This window comes from Pocillopora damicornis, chromosome 2, assembly GCF_964200805.1.
Source record: "Pocillopora damicornis chromosome 2, jaPocDami1.2, whole genome shotgun sequence".
In the NCBI taxonomy this organism is placed as follows: Eukaryota; Metazoa; Cnidaria; class Anthozoa; order Scleractinia; family Pocilloporidae; genus Pocillopora; species Pocillopora damicornis.
The window spans coordinates 22,838,080-22,856,208 of record NC_142671.1 but is presented as its reverse complement, the minus strand read 5'-3'; the positions used below and the strand labels follow the sequence as shown (position 1 = coordinate 22,856,208).

At 36.5% G+C, this 18,129-nt stretch overlaps 1 protein-coding gene across 1 annotated transcript; it reads left to right on the top strand.

Annotated features, from left to right (window-relative positions):
* Positions 1 to 159: 159 nt before the first annotated feature.
* Positions 160 to 18,081, top strand: LOC113668082 (uncharacterized). Its single transcript, XM_027183964.2, has 24 exons — positions 160 to 462; positions 2,806 to 2,917; positions 4,587 to 4,645; positions 4,924 to 5,004; positions 5,252 to 5,355; positions 5,598 to 5,661; positions 6,177 to 6,243; positions 7,109 to 7,169; positions 7,736 to 7,789; positions 8,300 to 8,456; positions 8,837 to 8,961; positions 9,777 to 9,836; positions 10,739 to 10,826; positions 10,953 to 11,039; positions 11,367 to 11,392; positions 12,602 to 12,947; positions 13,405 to 13,843; positions 14,357 to 14,538; positions 14,814 to 14,888; positions 15,071 to 15,256; positions 15,647 to 16,157; positions 16,379 to 16,416; positions 17,264 to 17,313; positions 17,788 to 18,081. The coding sequence occupies exons 1-24, from the start codon at positions 364 to 366 to the stop codon at positions 17,885 to 17,887; spliced, it is 3,171 nt and encodes a 1,056-aa protein (XP_027039765.2). The 5' UTR covers positions 160 to 363; the 3' UTR covers positions 17,888 to 18,081.
* The last annotated feature ends 48 nt before the right edge of the window (positions 18,082 to 18,129 follow it).

The following is an 18,129-nucleotide window of genomic DNA, read 5'->3' as shown; positions in this document are numbered from 1 at the left end:
TAAAAGCTGTTTCACCGCTGACCGCTCATATTTGGGTCGTTTTTTCTATCCCCGCTCGTCGCCCGTGATGTAGTAACTCCCTGGCACGCGAACATTGTCTGTCCCAGACCTCTCGCAAACGACATAAACCCGCTTCCTCAATTGAAATAACCACAATCCCTTGCAATCCAAGATCGATTGGCATGTTGGGAATGCTGGGCGCCATTTTGATGTGTGGCTTCAGTAAGAAAGTGTGGGAATCAACGTTCTTCTGTTTTGTTTTCTTGTCTGTCAGATAAGACGAAGCCTTGCGTTAGAAGTGAACCAACGTAATCATCAGTTTCTTTGGTTAAGGAAATTCCTCTTGCCAAGCTGTTCGTCGCTATGAGTTGTAACGAGAAGAACAACAAACGGCGGAAGAAGCGGTCGAAGCAAAGTACAGAGACGGACACACACGTTCCGAAATCCCTTGAAACTCGAGAGGTACGTATCGTACGAATCCAGAATAATACAAGATCTTTAGCAGAAATATTACTGTAGGGCTCATCAACTTTGGTATTCAGCTGTTTTTTATCTGTTCCTAATGTTTTGATGGTGTTGTCTGATCTCCGTTCTCATTCTCCTTCGTACACTGGGCTTGTAGGATGGAATGTTTGTTTTTTACTCAGATATAGTCCTACATACTACATGACAGTAAGTCTTTTGCTTTCTAACTGTGTTAGCCCCAAACCTACGGATTACACATTGCTCTCTAACTATAAATGTTCGAATTTTGAACGGAAAATCTTAATCGCAATAAGTTTAACTCAGGTATATCTTACCTAATTTTTCGGAGACATGTAATATATTATGGCATTCATCTTATTTGTCACTGATGATGGGAAATGCTAAAGTAAAGTTATACTCCCCGAGTTCTCAGGCTTTATTGCGTTTTGTTTTTAAATTTGGGATTGAAGTAGGTCCACTTTCCCGAAACAACTGTGATTCAATTTCTGCCGAGTAAAGAAATATTTCAAGTTTAATGATCTACGTAATTAGAAATAACATTGGTGGAAAACTCGATTTCCAGCGATCATGTAATGCTGGTATTTGGTGGATAGATAACACACAAGGCTTTGCAATAAATGGCTTGACAACTTTATTTTTTATCTATGTCCTCTGTGGTTTTGTTTCAGTCAAAGTGAATATTTACTAATTACTTCTGAAATAAAATTAACTTGTATTTTGAAATTACCATTGGTGTACATGTTCATGTTAAGTTTCAATGTTAATTTACTTTGAAATTCACCCTTATTGTTTGCATCTGTACATGTTGAAGGGCTTAATTATCATCAATAAAATTTTCTGGACTTTCACTTAATTTCCTAGCTATGCCATCCACAGCAGTTTTAGGTTAAATTTTTATATTATTTGATTTTCCCACTCTCCAGTCTTCAGATTGTACCTTCAAATCATGTGTCAGGCAAAAGTGTTAACATTGTTATATCAGGGAAAGCAAACAGCAATTAGTAGTCTTTAATCTGAAGTTCTTTTTTGTAAAATCCAGTTTAAGACCAAGTTCTTCACATCACTGATAAACAAAATATGGTTTGATTTACATTGTGACCTTCAAATTCCTGTTGCGGAAATGATATTATGTAACATCTTTATCTTGTTAAGCAGTTATATTTTTAAGTGCTGTAATAAAAGTCTGCTCCCTTTCCATTTATATCTTCATCTTCTTCATCTCATTAATTTTTTTTCTTGGGAATGTGGCAGTAACAAATTTGATACTGCACTTTGGAAACTCCACAGCATAATTTTAGGTCTCTGTATTACCTAGGAACAGAGGTACCTCATAGCAGATGATATTAGGCTCATGATTTGCCCTCATTCCAGACTAAGCCAAATAAAAATAGGTATACAATCTCTCATAGTTATAAATATTTGCTGTATGAGGTTTTTTTTGGGTCATTCTCTAACATGTACAGTATTCATGTCAAAACAGTACATGCAAAGGTTTTTTTTGTTTTTGTTTAAGAATTATAATAATATTGGAACTTCTTTCCAGCATTTTAGCACACACAATTTAGGGTACAACATTCCCTAGAGTTGTAAGAGAGAATTGTAACTAAACATTTATGAAACCACTGGAAACATTTCTTCCAAATACTGAGGAATTAATTTTTGAGTATGAACTCCGAGACTTGTAAATTTTCCACAGTATTTAAAGACAAGGTTTTTCTGCCATCCAAACTGCTATTTTCTGTGGAACTGAAATAAAACCTCTGTTTCAAGTGCAAGTAACATACAAATGTAAAAAACCTGGGAGAACTCAGTCTGATAAAGACTGAGGATGAAAACATGTGTATATGTATACATTTTTTTTGCAATCAGATTAGGTGGTCAGGGTACAATGAGATCAGTCTTCTGCCCAAGAGAAGAGATTTCAGCTTAAGTTCAAGTGTGTGATTAATTAATTTTGAGTGTAAAAAAAAAATTGACTGTCAACCAAATGTGTTTAAGCACAGAAATCAGTCTTCTGTAAGGCAGGATTCTGTTGGTATTGTAGAGATCCCAATAAAAAAAGAATTGAAACAAGAAATAATAATGACAAAAACTTTCAAGATTTTTACAAATAAATTTTTCTGTTATGCATGATGTAAACAGCAATGTAATTTACTGTTCAGTGTTTACACTGTACAGAGGACTACTGATATGCAGCATCTTACAGGTCATATACTTTATGAATTATTTTTGTTGGGTAGTTTTCTTAATGGTTAATGAAATTCATGTTTTGCTTAAGCGATAACTTTTCACAAAACACATTTTTGTTTCATGTTGCAGCTACAGAATAATTCATCTAGAGATGATGACTCACCAAAGGCTGGAACTCCCACAATAGATGGTGAACGCTGTCTTCTTTGTCACAAAGAACGTTATGAGAGAAACAAGAAAGGTTAGAAAACAGTATAATTTTATCTACAGTTGTATTAGTTCAGTTGTTAAAATCTTGACGAGAATATACAGCGGCAAGTCCAATGTGCCTTGTTACTATTTGCAGATCACTGAAATCCTCTTTGGTCATTCTGTTCTAGCATTTGACAGTCTGTTTTTAAATAATGTGAAATTTGTATGATGTGTGTCTGAACATATTCAGTATCAACTAAGCTGAGTCACTTAAAATGTTTTCAAAGTTGTTTTATTGGCAAAGCCATTCTTAATTTGAATCAGGTAGGGGTTTAGTCATGCAATTTGAAATATTTTTAGATCTGACCTTTTGGCTTGAAGGACTATAAATAAATATAGGTGTTAAGATATATATAAGTGGATACACGTCAGAGCCAAAAAGGGAAATTGTTAGGCAAAATTGGGAAGGATTAAAACAATTTTTTAGGCTAAGTTCAATTTTTGTGAAAGGACCCATATTGTCCTTATTCTGTGGATATAATTCTGCAGATAAGAGGTTGTTACTGTATTAAGTTACATGTAATTTAGAGACAATAATTTGTTATGACCCTCACGTACATGTAGGTGCAGTGGACCTTTGCCAAAAAAATTTTTAACACGCTATTTGAAGCATAGCTCCCATAAACTTTATATCAATGAAAAGTTATGAAATGGGCTGGTTGGCAAAACATATTTCACTTCAGCGTGATGTAATTGCAAATTGACTGTGGAACAGCAATTCTAAAGGAACAATTTTTCTTTGAGTGAATTAATTGGATATTAAATTCTACCGCACTAATAAAACTCCTGCACTATATCATAATCAATCACTAGGAGCACTTTGCATTTCTTTTTTAAAGTTTGTTCACCAACTGCCAATTGAAACAAAAAGGCAACCTGCAGAGTCCCATGAGACTTACAGCAGTGGGATAATTTGTGGGAAACTATCTAGCATTCACAGGTGACAAACCTCGGTTCAATTCTGTTTGCCAGCAATTTCAATTTCAAGTTTTTAGGAGCTTGAACTTGATGCAACAGAACTTGTTGATGGTTGGCTGTCAAGTGTGAGCCATAAAGATTTCTCACACTAAAAGCCCAGTTTTGGAAAATATCTGTCCATTCCTTGTAGAATTTCTTTTCATTCTTTACTCTAACAACCAAGATAAACATTGGGGCAGTCATTTATGTAAACTATTTGTAATTGGTTTTGGTGAGATATCTGTTCATTCCTTGTAGAATCTTTTTTATTCTTTACTCTTACAGTCCGGGTGAACATTGCAGGAGTCATTTATATAGACTATTTGTAATTGGTTTTGGTGTGATACCTGTCTGTTTCACATTGAATTTCTCTTTATTCCTTACTGTTACAGCCAGGATAAACATTGTGGGAATCATTTATGTAGAGTATTTGTAATTGGCATTTCACACTTTGACAGGCTTAAAAATTTAGGTAGTTAAATATGTTTTTTAAAGAAGATGCAGGTGTTGCAATACTTAACAAATTTTTTTCTTTGAAACTGAATGGTAATGCATACTAAAAAATTGGTAAATGCTTGAAAAAGGTGTCCCCTCGAGGTTTACTGTATCCTTTTGTTGGCCATCAAAGAGTTGAAGAATGAATGGTGATGAGCTGCAATGAATAAGATTAATATTCCTATTCATCACACCTTTTATTGTAGGAGAACTTACTAAATCTTCAACTCAAACATCAAATCCTAATGGAACTTCAGTGTCACAGGTAGGGTATTTCTAGATCAGTGTAACAAGTGTATTTCATTAGTTCTTACTGATCTGTCTGAACAAGGATAGGCTTAACACAAAGAAAGGTGTTCTTTTTCTTGTCCAAGTCATTAGACAAATATAATATCTGTGTATTTCTCACTCCATGCTCCAGTGCTATGCCATTGAGCAACAGATCTTTGGCCCACTTAACAAATTTTTAAATTCCAGTTCTTTTAAAAGACAAAATTAAAGAGATACATGTATATTTTAATTTTTTGTTCTTTTTTATGGTAGGTTCCACTGTGGGTATGTCCAGAATGTAGAAGAAGTATTGAGGAGGAAGAACGCAGGGCAGCAATGGAACCATCAATACCTGTAAGTTTGTGGAAATGTTAGATGCACATGTACATTTAGGTACTCTGTTAAGATCTTCAAGCTCGTGTCTTTGTCTGAAGAAAAGACCTCTTCACATTATTTTGGGTCACTCTAACAGTGTAGGTTTAAAAATCTTTTGTGTAGTTTTTTGTTTCTTTCTTTTACATTGTTTTTATGTTATTTCTTATTTATTGACAGATACTTCTGTGGGGTACTTACTTGTAAATTTCTCTATCTTTATTCACAGGTGCAAGACTTCAAGGAAAAGCCATCTTTGAATCTCACTCTCTCAATCACAACCAAACCTTTTGAGCAACAATCCAAGTGCTTTCACCAAAACTGCAGTAGAAGGTAACATGTTTTGCTTTGTAGCTCCTTGTACATGTACATGTAGAATGGAAGGTTGAAATTTTGTGATCCTCCCTCAAAGAAGTTATTCTGCACATGTGATTGTTGATGGTTTGTTTGGACTAGTGACCAGGTTTTCAACAGAGGTTTGTCCCTTACAGTGAGCCTTCAGGTTTGCACTTTATTGATATCTATATGATTGTACATTGTAAACATGTGTGACTATGCCCTTCTAATATACTCAGCTCTGTCAAGCAAGATACAATAAAAGCTGCTGAAATTAAGGAGAAAGAAAGGCAACAACTGCGGGTAAGTTCAGCTACTGTACACTGGACTGTGAATTATCATCACAGAATTATGTAAGTAGGCATAATGAATTTTTCTTGATGTGTCAATTTCCTCTTGTTGAAAATTAAATGACGTGCAGTTCTTTATCAAATTAGATGCAAAAGGATAGTAGTTTTTGGAAGTTTGTGAAACTGGCTGAATAAAAGCATATTGTAGGTTGTTTAGACACTGTGTGTACATTACATGTAAATGTTTGAATTACCTAGATGCAGCTACAGGTATCTCCATTTTGTTGTAAAGTTCAGGATTAAATTTTTTCCTTTTTTTCATTGAGCCACCATATTAGTACAAAAACTGTATATACATGTGTATGCTGCATTTGAATGTTTTTTGGATTATTCTCTAATTGTAGCCTGTAGCACTGTGAATTGAACTTTTTAGTCTCATGTATGTTATAGAAACACTTTGGCACAATGTATAATGTTTATGCATGCATGAGAATTACCTTTCATTGTAGCCTTTTGTTTTGTCCCTAGTGTTGTTGGGGAGAGGTTAAAAACATTGTGAGGTGTATTTACAGAGAGGCTGGAACATCCTTAGCAGGTGAACAGGAGAATAACTATGCAATATGTAGTACTTGTCTACTAATGCGATATACTTATTGTTATGTTGTGTATTGAAGATTTGTTAAGAGTGTGGGAGGGTTAGCAGAGTTGGTTTGTGACTTGTAGGACAACTGTGTTTATAAATATTTTTACAGATACAATATAGCATGTTTTGCCTGTCTAATGCTGTTTCAGTGAGAAACAGTTTACTTTGTGGATTTTGATAAATTTAATGTTTTTCATTTACGCATCTTGCTTTGTACAATATTGCTAATAAAAGTTATATTTGTGGCATTAAGTTCAGTTCAGTTGCTTCTTTTCACATTGTAAATAGAAGAACATTTGAAGAACAGGGTACAGGATTCAAACTGTTTATAGGTTTAGCATTTTCACTGCTGTATTAGACTACAATTACGTCATACTACTGTATGGATGTAAAAGTTCCCCCTTAAAAGAAAATAACTCTTGTGCAAAGGTTTGGTTATGTAGACACAAGGCTTAGGCACAAACTCATTTCTGTCAACCAAACAGTTGCAGTCATCTTAACTGTTTGGCTTGTTGCTGCAAAATTTATCAAACTGTATTGTCTTTTCACTGCACCTATGTAGTTAACACGTAGCTCATCTGTCCTCATTCCTTGGTGTTGACACAAGTTGTTTGTCATTCCTCTACAAACAAAAGGAGGAATGTCACACAACTTATGTGAACACTCCATGGTTTGGTGAATTTCTTAATTGTGTTTGTTTGACCTGGTTTCCATTTAACCATCCCAGTTGTTGAAGCATTACTTGGGACAAAGTCAGGGTGATTATGTCTTTTTCATGCACATTTGATTAATACTTATTTTGTTGCTAATGTTTTAGATGGGGAAGAAACTGTTAAAAATTCTTTAGATGAAAACAGACTCAGATTCAAAGTAGATAAGTGAGTACCCCCATCATAGATGTAGTATACAGGTACTGTGACAGAAGGGCCAGGGGCTTCTTTAAGGTGGAAATCAGCATTTGACTAAATTGTATTGGTATTTTAACACTCTCTGAGGCCTAAACCTCTATCTTTGTGCTTGTAGTGAGATAGCTCTGAAACTGTAGAGCTTCCTATGACTTTTAGTAAAAGAATCTAAAGTTTGAGAGGAGCCAGAAGAATCTGAGTTGCCTGGCCCTTTTATTTGATTTTGATTTTATATTTAGAAAATTATTCTATTTTATTTCATCATATTCGTCTTTGTATTTCAGACATTGCGTAAAGTTCTGACATTGATATTTGTTTAATTTATTTTCCCTTTATGTATTAAAGCTTTAGATATAATACCTACAAGCTGGTGAGCTATTGCAGTTTTTGAGTCAGTCTGGTTTGCGATGGCTCCTTTAGTGAACAAAACATATTTTTACGGCATACTTTTATTGTTGTTGGTTTTTTTTCTGTCACCAGGGACTGTACATTGTATACATGTAATTGTATGTAATTGGTTCATTCTTAACTCTTTTTAGATTACTAAAAAGTGATCCTGCTCAGTTGTTTGAAAAACTTGAAATTCAAGCCAGGTATGTAAACTGTACAAATACATGTAGTGGGCCATTTTGTTTTGTGTTTGTTTAGAGGCAGTCAGAAATAAATTCTTTTGAATAAATTGTCTCAATATTTAGGGGTGAGTAAAGAGGTTTGTGGGGTTTGAGGTTTGCTTGTGCTTTGTATGAAAATATGGTTTTGAAGAAAAAATTACTGTATATATACAAGGACATGTTGGAAATGAAATCAATAAATGTCGAGTATGGAACCACTGTCGAACAATGAGACAATTTTTTGTTTTGAAATCTTTATCTAATGTTTGTGGTTCATACACTGGCTAAGGAAGACAGAAGGTGTAAAAAAAAATGCATCCAAGGAGTGCCTGTTTTCTTTCACACAAACCCAAAGTGGTTCTTAATTATAGGTTGTCTTAATCAAGTGGTATGCAGAGGTTTGTCTTGCTTAAGGTTAACTGGCATACTTTAAAGGAGTAGTCCTTTCCTAGTCTAGAGTTAATGTGATCTTTTTGTTATCCCTCTTTCCAGGGAATATGTCCGAGAAGTGAAAGTACGCCTTGTGAAATATTTGACATCATGTCCCTTGTCCCCAAACCATGCTAAAGAATTTTTTACTATGTTACTGGATGAATACCAAGCACTGTCAAAGGCTTTTGATATCCTCAGACCATTCTTCTCCAAGCTGGTGAGAAGTTCTAGTAATGATAATTGAAATTGTGCCATTCATCTGATATTTCTGTTTTGCCATTGATTTTGTGCATGAAAGGGGAGCATCTAAGGCCATATCAGCCTTGCATTGTGTGCTATAATTTTTGTATTTACAATTCATTCGCCCCTTGTCATAGACAGCCTTGAATTTATAGGTGTGTGTCAGGGAGTTTTTTTTTTTTTGCATTCAGTTAGTCTGAAAACTCAGTCTATCTTTCAAACTACTCGGTCAGGTGTAAATGCAGTAGTTACAAAGTGACCTTGATACAAATGTTTGTTTTCTTTGCATATAATTCATATCAAGTAATTTTTGGCATTTTTTATTGTATATTAATTTGCTCTCTGTACATTCCATAGGATGTTGACCATTTGAAAGAGTTTGGTTTGAATTGGGATCTCTTACACAAACACCTTTTTTACACTGAAATCTATCGGGACCCTGCAGTTTATGGCAACCTTCCTGGGCTAATTACTCAGTTAAGGTAATAACATGTAATGAATAAGTATAAAAGAGATGAAATGTTTATTGAGTGGACCAGGACGTTTGTATTGCATTTACATTTCAATCTGCATGTACATGTACACTTGAAATCTTGAGTAGATCAGGATGTTTGTATTGCATTCACCTTACAATCTGCATGTACATGTACGCTTGAAACCTTGAGTAGTTCAGGATGTTTGCATTGCATTTACCTTACAATCTGCATGTACATGTATGCTTGAAACCTTGAGTAGTTCAGAATGTTTGCAATTGCATTCACCTTACAATCTGCATGTACATATACATGTATACTTGAAACCTTGAGTAGATCAGGATGTTAGTATTGCACTTACATTACAATCTACATTTACATGAATGCTTGAAACCTTGAGTAGTTCAGGGTGTTTGTATTGCATTTACATTACAATCTGCATGTACATGTACGCTTGAAACCTTGAGTAGATCAGGATGTTTGTATTACATTTACCTTACAATCTGCATGTACATGTACACTTGAAACCTTGGGTAGATCAGGAAGTTTGGTTTGCATTTACCTTACAATCTGCATGTACATGTACACTTGAAACCTTGAGTAGATCAGGAAGTTTGTATTGCATTCACCTTACAATCTGCATGTTCATGTACACTTGAAACCTTGAGTAGATCAGGAAGTTTGTTTTGCACTTCCATTACAATCTGCATGTACATGTAGGCTTGAAACCTTGAGTAGTTCAGGATGTTTGTATTGCATTTACCTTACAATCTGCTTGTACATGCACATGTATGTATTAAACCTTTTTTTGTTGTTGTTTTCAGACTAGGTGCAGTTGCAAAAGAGAATTTTCATCAGGACACATTTCCAAACTTACTACACAGGTCAGTCCAAGTAATTTAGTTTGTGATAATCTTTGATTATAAACTACTGTCTCCCTACTTAAGGCATAAAGATATTGTTATTATGGTGATTAATGTTAAAAAAGACTTGGATTTGGCAGATGTGTTTGTAACCTTGGTGCTACCCATTTCAGATCATATGAGAATCATTCAAATGATTGTAATAGGCATGTTTTTACATGCTTGGAAGCGCTAGGCTGCTTGTGACAAATTGCCCAATTTTATCCTCTTAACCCTTTCACTCCCAAGGTCTAATTAGTAATTCTCCTTACTATCTGCCTTACAATTCTTATGATGTTAGTCCAGAGAATTTGGTACTGGATCAACTAATAATCCCATGATTGATATTCTTCTCTATTCTCATCACCTACCTGCTTGATATTGTATTGATATTGTAAGGAGAAATTCTGTCTTGGTCACTTGTGGGAGTGAAAGGGTTAAAGGAATCATCACATTATCTGAACAGCTGCCAATAAAGATGAAGATGCATGAGCCAAATCAGTCTTTTCATCCTTTTGAACACATTGATCATAGTCAGTTGATTTGTTTACCAGCAGTTATTTCATATCTTTTAAAAAGTAGTGATACTACTTACACAACAACAGGCAGGTTAAAAGTATAATTTATTTGTGATCATTGATTGGGACTTTATTTCAAATTTGGAAGGAAAACTGGAAGAAAATACTCATTAAGATAAATTGTGTGTGTCCACTTGGGCAAGTGTCAAACAAGTTTTAGTTGTCAGAGCCAAAAACTACTAGTCTCAGACGTGCAGATGGGTTCAGTTTTAAGTGTCCTAAAATTTTAGATTGAATAGGCTTTTTACTTCGTTCTCATTGTCACAGATAGTGCTATTTTTAAACTCATTTTTGTTTTGTACAAAGGTACCTTAATTTTACTGATGATCTCACTGAGATTGAGTTTTCATGGAAAGAGAGTGAGAGAGCGTTCAAATTCTATAAAGAAAAACAGGTAAACTAAGATCTTTCTTTTGTTCTTATAAGATTCTTTCCCATTTTCTTCACGTATAGAACTGTAGACTTTATCTAACCACCAAGTTATTTCAGAATTTTTTATGGTGTAAATTTTAACTCCTAGGCTGAACTTCGCGAAAAAACTGGCATACCAAAAGTGGAGTGGGAAGATGATTCTACAGGAGTAGAGTGGAAAAATAGGATAGTTCTGGTTGGTATATTATATGAAGTTGTATCCTAGAATCAGCAGTGATAAACATACATCTTTTGCTCCTCAAGAGTAAAAAGTATAATCAAACTGCATTTGTATTTGGTACTAAAACTGGGTTTTTAGTACCAAAAGAATAAAATGGCGAAAGCAATGAAATGACCGCCAAGTAGACATGTAGAACAATTTCTTAAGAGAACGAGAACAACGTTTCTGTGGATTTTGTGAGAACGCATCGTGGCAAACAAGATGAATGTATTTCTGAATGGTCAACAAGTTGTGAGTGGCTGCCAAGCAAATATACTCTTTCTTTTTATTTTTCCCAAACAGGGTTCCAAGAAGCTTACTCAACAAAAGTAAGTTTTGAATTGGTCTTGCGTTGTAATTTCAATGAAGTTGTTTGTGATGTTTAAAATTTCAGTGAATGTCTTAAACTCAAGTGAAACAGTACCTTCCTTTGCTGATACATAATTGATATCGTTTACAACATGTTCATTAATAAATTGTAGATGTCCAGGGATGTAGCTAAAGTTTTTAACAGGCGGGAATCTTGCAATGATAAGCGGGTATGTGGGCCGAAGGCCCACTCGTAGCATGCCTTTGGCACGCTATACCTAGAATTGAAGGTGTAAACAAATGAAATAAATAAATAACAATCTTCTGACAACATTTAAAAAACATTTTGGAGAAAGAAGTAGTGCTTCACAGCCGGAAAAATTGAGTTCACAGCCGGGTAATTTTTCCAGCTTCCGGCTATTATCTACATTCCTAGATGTCAGTGTGAGAATAGCTTTAGTATTTTATTCTTTCCAATGCTCATATTCTTTATTTCTTACCGACCTTTTCACTTGGTTCCGTTTAGTTAAAATCAGAAGCCCGGAAACTTGGTTAACAAATCAGTGTCTCTCGTCAATTCAAATCAAAATTTGATATGCATTGTAATAATATGTGGGAAAAAAATTACGGGCTGGGGATTGGCTTAAACTAGTACATTTTTCAAGTAACACGAGTGTCAATTTGTAACACGGGTGCAAATTGCAAATAGCGCGCACGCTGTCAAAATTTCGTTTCTCGACTTTCTGAGATGCTTTTTTTCATGTAAACTATTAATAAGTAATAGCATGATTTCAAATGCAATTTGGTGTAAATAAGCTTTTTATTTTTTTTTCAAGGACTTCAAATCGCGCTCACCTGATGGGCTTCATTAATTTTTTTGTCTTTGAAAAATCTACTCGTGCCTGTTAACACCAAATTGCAATCAAAATCATGTTGTCACGTATACTAATTTTATGTGGTACATAAATGTAATTGTGAATTGTATAACGAGAACCAATCCTTTGGCACGACTTCGAATATTTCAAGGTCTTGGTTCTACCGAGTACTTTTAAGACTCAGAAATGTACATTTACATGTGACATTGCGTAGAAAGTCATGATTAAACTTGGTTTAATGTGTGTTGCACGAAGTGGGATATTACCATTTAATTTAGTTGTGACCACTATAAATGGATGGATAGTTAGTCCTCTGTGTTACGTTTATTAAATGTGTTAATTTCTACTTCTTAGGTGTCATTGTGGTCACTGCAGTGTTCCTTCATTGCCCCTCAATTCATCAGTACCATCAATACCACCTTTTAAAACAGCAAGTTCACACACAAAACCCTGCGGCAATCACATCTCAGCTGCAGTATCCACTCACAACACAGCTGGTAGCAGGATGCAGTGGACAAACCCAGTGTCGGTGCCAAACTTCAGTCCTCACCTTTTGGTGGCTAATGACCTCCATAGTATCCCACCCTCCCAACTTCTGCCGCCGCCACCTCTCATGATGAATGGTGGAGCAAATCTTTGTCAATGCTCAGCATGTAGTGGTACAACCGGGTATAGGGAAGGAGTTAAAAGTACAGAACAGGTGCGATACCTTGGCTATATCACGTTTACGTAATTAAAGGCAAGGAAAACTTGAAAGGGAAAGATGAGTGGTTTCCTGTGTGAAGTTTTTTCATTAAATTTTGGGTTTTGTGGTGTCCTTGTTGAAAATAGGCATGTAAATGTTCATTGCAATGACAGTGCATTAAAGTACAGTGTAGAACAGAATGGAACAGCACAGAACGTTACATTATGTTCAGTGTTCGTAGCTAGGCGATACATGAAACAACTTGCTTTAGACTCTGGGAATGAGGTACAATAAAGTAAAATGCGATCTAGATCCTCGAAAAGTTCTTTGAACGTCTTGATCCTTGATGGTCAACCGTCGATTCTCGATAGCTTCGAGGATCGAGTTTCGAGTCGAGACTGTCAACTTACTCTTGAGCGGTACTGTATGTGTAACCACCTTTAGTTGAGACTTTTCCTTGTTTCCCTTTAAGCATACGAGTGGTAGCAAGATGGCCGAATGTCAGTGTAGTAAGTGCCCCTATCATGGTGTAAAGGATCAGGAAACAAGACTTAAGGCCGAGAACAAGAACTTTACCACCCATCCCTTTCCTGCAGTCCACGCTTCATCCCCAAACAACAATCCAATTCACAGCAATTACTTTCATCCACACCACGGCAAGCCCCTCCCTGCCACCTCCCTTCACCTCTCAGAGATCCATCGTCAGGATCTTCACAGCTTTCTCCCGGACAGCCTCAGGCACGTCAATCATAATGGTTACCATGACAGCCCGGATGGATGCACTGAACTGGATGACGGAAATAACAGTTCTAGTGACATCAATAGTGATTATGATGAGGACGATGATGATGTAGACGATGACGATGATGACGTGAGCAGTTGTTCACCGAGGAGAACAAGCCAGTCCTCAGGTAGAACATTTTACATGCAAAGAAGAATGTGTCTCCTTTGTTCCTTGGTATACTTAGAGAAAAATTTCCACAGATTTCAATATTTTAAATGTTTTCCTTGTTTTTCCTTTAAACGGCCTCTGCGACTCTCTAGAGATTAATCCTCCACACCCTAACATCAGTAAGCATATTCTCCGTACTGTTCTCCATACATTACCTAAGGTGCTAACAAGGAGATTTTTTTCAACAATCAGGAGCTTCTTTAGTTTGTGACTATTTCCTTTGTTCTCGTGATCCTAATAGTTGATGTAGGAGTAATCTAGTAAGCTAGTCACTCCTGGCCTGATTAGTCAATGGATTAAGAGCTTCTTTACTGCTCCCAGTATTTGCCGACCTCGAAGATTTTTCGTCGCATGTTCCTCAAAGCCAAAAGACTGGTTTTGTTGAACACAAATAAAATGTGACCTTGTTTTGTGTCAGCGTTTTATGTTCCTTTTTTTTTTTTTAATTTGGATGTGATCTTTTTTGTTGCAGACATTGACGGCCTGGGCCTTGATGTCCCCCCTGGTTCCCCATCAAGTGTACGGAGCAGTGGAGATGGTAGCTCATGCGACACTCCACCTGTCAATCAGTGTACGTCATCAACGGATGATGGCCGGACGGATCGTGGGAAATACTGCGATTGTTGTTATTGTGAATTCTTCGGCCATGCTGCAGTAAGTAGACTGTTTACTTCTAACCAAGTAACCTTGTTTGATTTTTGCGTACACGTTTTGAAACCGAGAGATGGATTAAGAGCTGGCCAAAATATTTTTGTGTCGGTTTGAAATGAGTGAATAGGGAAAGTGGATCAGATCGTTCCACAAACGTACTTTTAAGAGCTCTACATACATGTCATCCTCTATTGACAGGTGTAGTGCTGATTTCAGGTTAAAAAGATGCTGACTTTGCATCATAAGTTTCTCTGATCTGTGGCAATTTATATTTTTAGCCTCCTGTGGCACCAACCAGTCGCAATTACACTGAGATACGGGACAAGTTAAGAAGACGATACAACGAACGGCAGGTAAAGTGAGCTTTTAGTGTTCAGGTGTTATTACTATTTGTCTCCTGAGTAGTCTAGGACTGTTGGAATATCGAAGTTTATATGTTTGCAATGACGCTTTGGATTTGATAGATGCAAATTGGCGCTATAGTTGGTGGAAAATTTCTCGAACTTTAAAAGTAACCGATTTTATTCTCTCGAAGCCAAACCAGCCGGTACAGCGGAACAAGAACAAGAACAAGAACAACAAGAAGACGGCGAATGCGACAGTCGTTGATCACCGGTCGGTGGACGATCTCTTGACGTTTATCAATGGGCAGAAAATGGAAGAAGAAAGACTGGGGGCAAAATCAAAAGCGCAAAAAAGAGCGCGGCAAAAACAAAAGAAGGTGAGTGGGACTCAAAGTAAATAACTGATACTGCAATGTTTTTTTTACTGTTTATCGCCATCATCATCATCTTCGCTATCATGACATTGATGTTAAAAACTGACAACAACATCGGTAATAATTAAAAGTAAACCAGTGGTGATGTTGCAAGCCAAGCAACCTACCTAATCCAAAGTTTTTTGGCACACCCAACAACGTGAGTTCTAATCCCCTCTACCTGTCCAATGTCTGTACTACCCTCCCCTCCCCTTTACTCTCTCTTCCCACTCCATGTTCTTCGATTATTGATTTATTGATTGATTACGTGAATACTTGAATGTTTAATATTTAAGTAGACGAATGAAATATTGAAAAAAAAAAAACCTTACTTGGAACAATTTTTTCTCCTAGGCGGCTGAGAAGGCTAAGCAGAATGAGAACACAAATGATCAAATAGACGACAAAGCTCCTCCATCTTCCCCCTCCAACCGAGGAAACGTGAATGGGATTCATCACAACGGCACGAGTGATGCATTGAGGAACAAACGGGAGTCTGACGCGACCACAAACTACCAAACACCCGCTCTTAACGGAAAAGAACTACAAAACGGCAAACCAGTACACAGGGGTAAAGAACAGGAACAGAAACAACTACAAACACCAGACAATGGTGGCAAGGCGCGAAAGAAGAGAAATCACTCAAATCAAGATGTCACGATGTCACGCCAAGTAGAGAGTCACGAAAACGAGTGCAACTTCGGTGCGCGGACAAAGACGGAAGAGAAGGCGGAGAAAATACGACAGGTATCGGGATCACCTGATCGTGGCCCTGTTAGCAATAACAAACACCAAGGGCAAGAGAAAACAGGCGGTCCACCACCACAGAAAAAGCAAGGAAAAAAGAAGAAAAAGGCGTCAGTAGGTAAGAAACACGAATCCTTTGGTTATGGCCAAAAAATGAGTTAAGTGACAGTTTCATCCCCTCTTGTCCATTAGTCATGCTACAATAACAGTCAAATATGTTGTATTGATTTAATGTTCGTTCACCTGTGTCGTTCACCTGTGGGTTACTTTTAGACTAATTGTCATTGTCTTATTTGTGTTATCGTATTTGTTCATAAAATATTTTTATTTTTTACTCAGATGATGATGATGTTTTCATGCCGCGCGAAGATATCGAGGTAGGTTTAAGCTATCACTAAGCCAAATCCAAAGGAGGTCTATAAAATCATGCATCTGTATGTTTTTTTAAGGAGGTTTCAGCGGCGTTAACTTGACATTGCTAATATTTGAACATTTCTCATTGACAACCTGGTTTATCGTCACAGACCGATTGTATGTTTGGTTAAATATGGAGATTATGTATCATGAATCACTGAAGGGCAGACGCTCAGTAAGATACTACATAAAACGAGTCCAAAAGGAAAGTCAGTCGTCGATTTCTTAAAAATTCGGATCGCTGAGTTATGGGGAGATAATTTCCACTATGATACTGCATAAAACGAGTCCAAAAGGAAATTCAGTCGTCGATTTCCTAAAAATTCGGATCGCTGAATTATGAGGAGAGAATTTTCAGTCAGTTGGAAAACTAACATTGTTTACCAGTTATTTTTTTTTTTGGCAAGTCTGCTATCTGCGATTTGATTGGCTACTCCTCTCGCTATCTATTCCGCGATCGATACATGTACATGTAATAAGTAGAGCGAGTACCCAAATAGTGTGCAATTGAATAGAAACATGAGCCCGTCTTGTTGTTAAGGTTTAAAGTTATAGAGGATTTGGAACAGATTTCCGTATAACCTAATACTAGTTTAAAACGAAGCCGCACACCCAAGGGCAATCTATTGTTTTCGCCATATTTCTCTTTATCCAAAAACTGTATGCGTATTGAGTATAGGGTTTTGCGGAAATATTGCCCAGATTTTAACCAAAAGAATTAAAGTTTTGCTTAAGATTTCTTTGCGTGATAGAAATCTCAAGTTCTTTATGTCATCGTTGAATATTGTTGCAAATTTTTGTTTCTTGTAGAAACTTACCCAAATGGATGAAGCAGAGCGTGAACTGGAAGAGTTTAAAAGGTAATATAACGGTTTCCTTGATATATCATATTAACTCTAGAAGAACTGTTTCGAAGGAAAAATTCGTGAGATATTTTCCCTTTGCCCTGTTTTTCCAGCCTATCATTTATGGCAGTCGGTACTTCTTTCATGTGTTTATTAGTTGAGCTAAAACTTTGGTTGTTGGATGACAATGCAGTTGTTCTTATTCCTTCCAAAACACACACAATTTAAGCTGTTTGTAAATGTAGGCGAGAACAGTTTTTGGGTTTCTAATGGGACCTGAAGGCATCGATGTAAATGTCGTCGAATCCAAGACAAAACGCTTCTTTGTGTGTTTAGAATGTTATTCTGTTGCATGATGATGTGGATAGAAAACCATGAAAGATAAGACTGAACTATAAGTTGTGAAACACTTATGACAGCGTAGACAATATGGGTCGTTATCGCCTAGTACAGTTAATACTAATTTTGGAGATGGCCTTTTCATTCCAGATTTTGTATGAATCTAACACCCTTGGAGAGAAGAGAGCGTATTCCTGTAAACGTCAACCTCAAAGGGCTTCTAAATGGCAAGAAAAACGGATCTTCCTAGGCCATGCCTTGAGTTTCCTAGATGAGCTTACTCGGCTTTCTTGAGTCGAGGAGGCCTGTAAACTGGTCGCGCCAGTTTTTCCGGAGTTGTGAATTTGAGGAAGCACTTCCTCGATCAGTTCCGTTTTCTTTTCAATGTAATCTAATGCACAGAGAATTATATTGCCAAATAAAATATCTATTTAGTTTCGTGAAGAAGTCTTGCGGCGTGATGCGAATTGTACGTAAACAGGTTAAGGACAT

Coding starts and splice junctions, on each gene's coding strand:
- LOC113668082 (XM_027183964.2), top strand. CDS start 364: ATGAGTTGTAACGAGAAGAACAACAAACGGCGGAAGAAGCGGTCGAAG. Junction 463..2,805: donor AATCCCTTGAAACTCGAGAG/GTACGTATCGTA, acceptor TTCATGTTGCAG/CTACAGAATAATTCATCTAG. Junction 14,889..15,070: donor GACGATACAACGAACGGCAG/GTAAAGTGAGCT, acceptor ATTCTCTCGAAG/CCAAACCAGCCGGTACAGCG.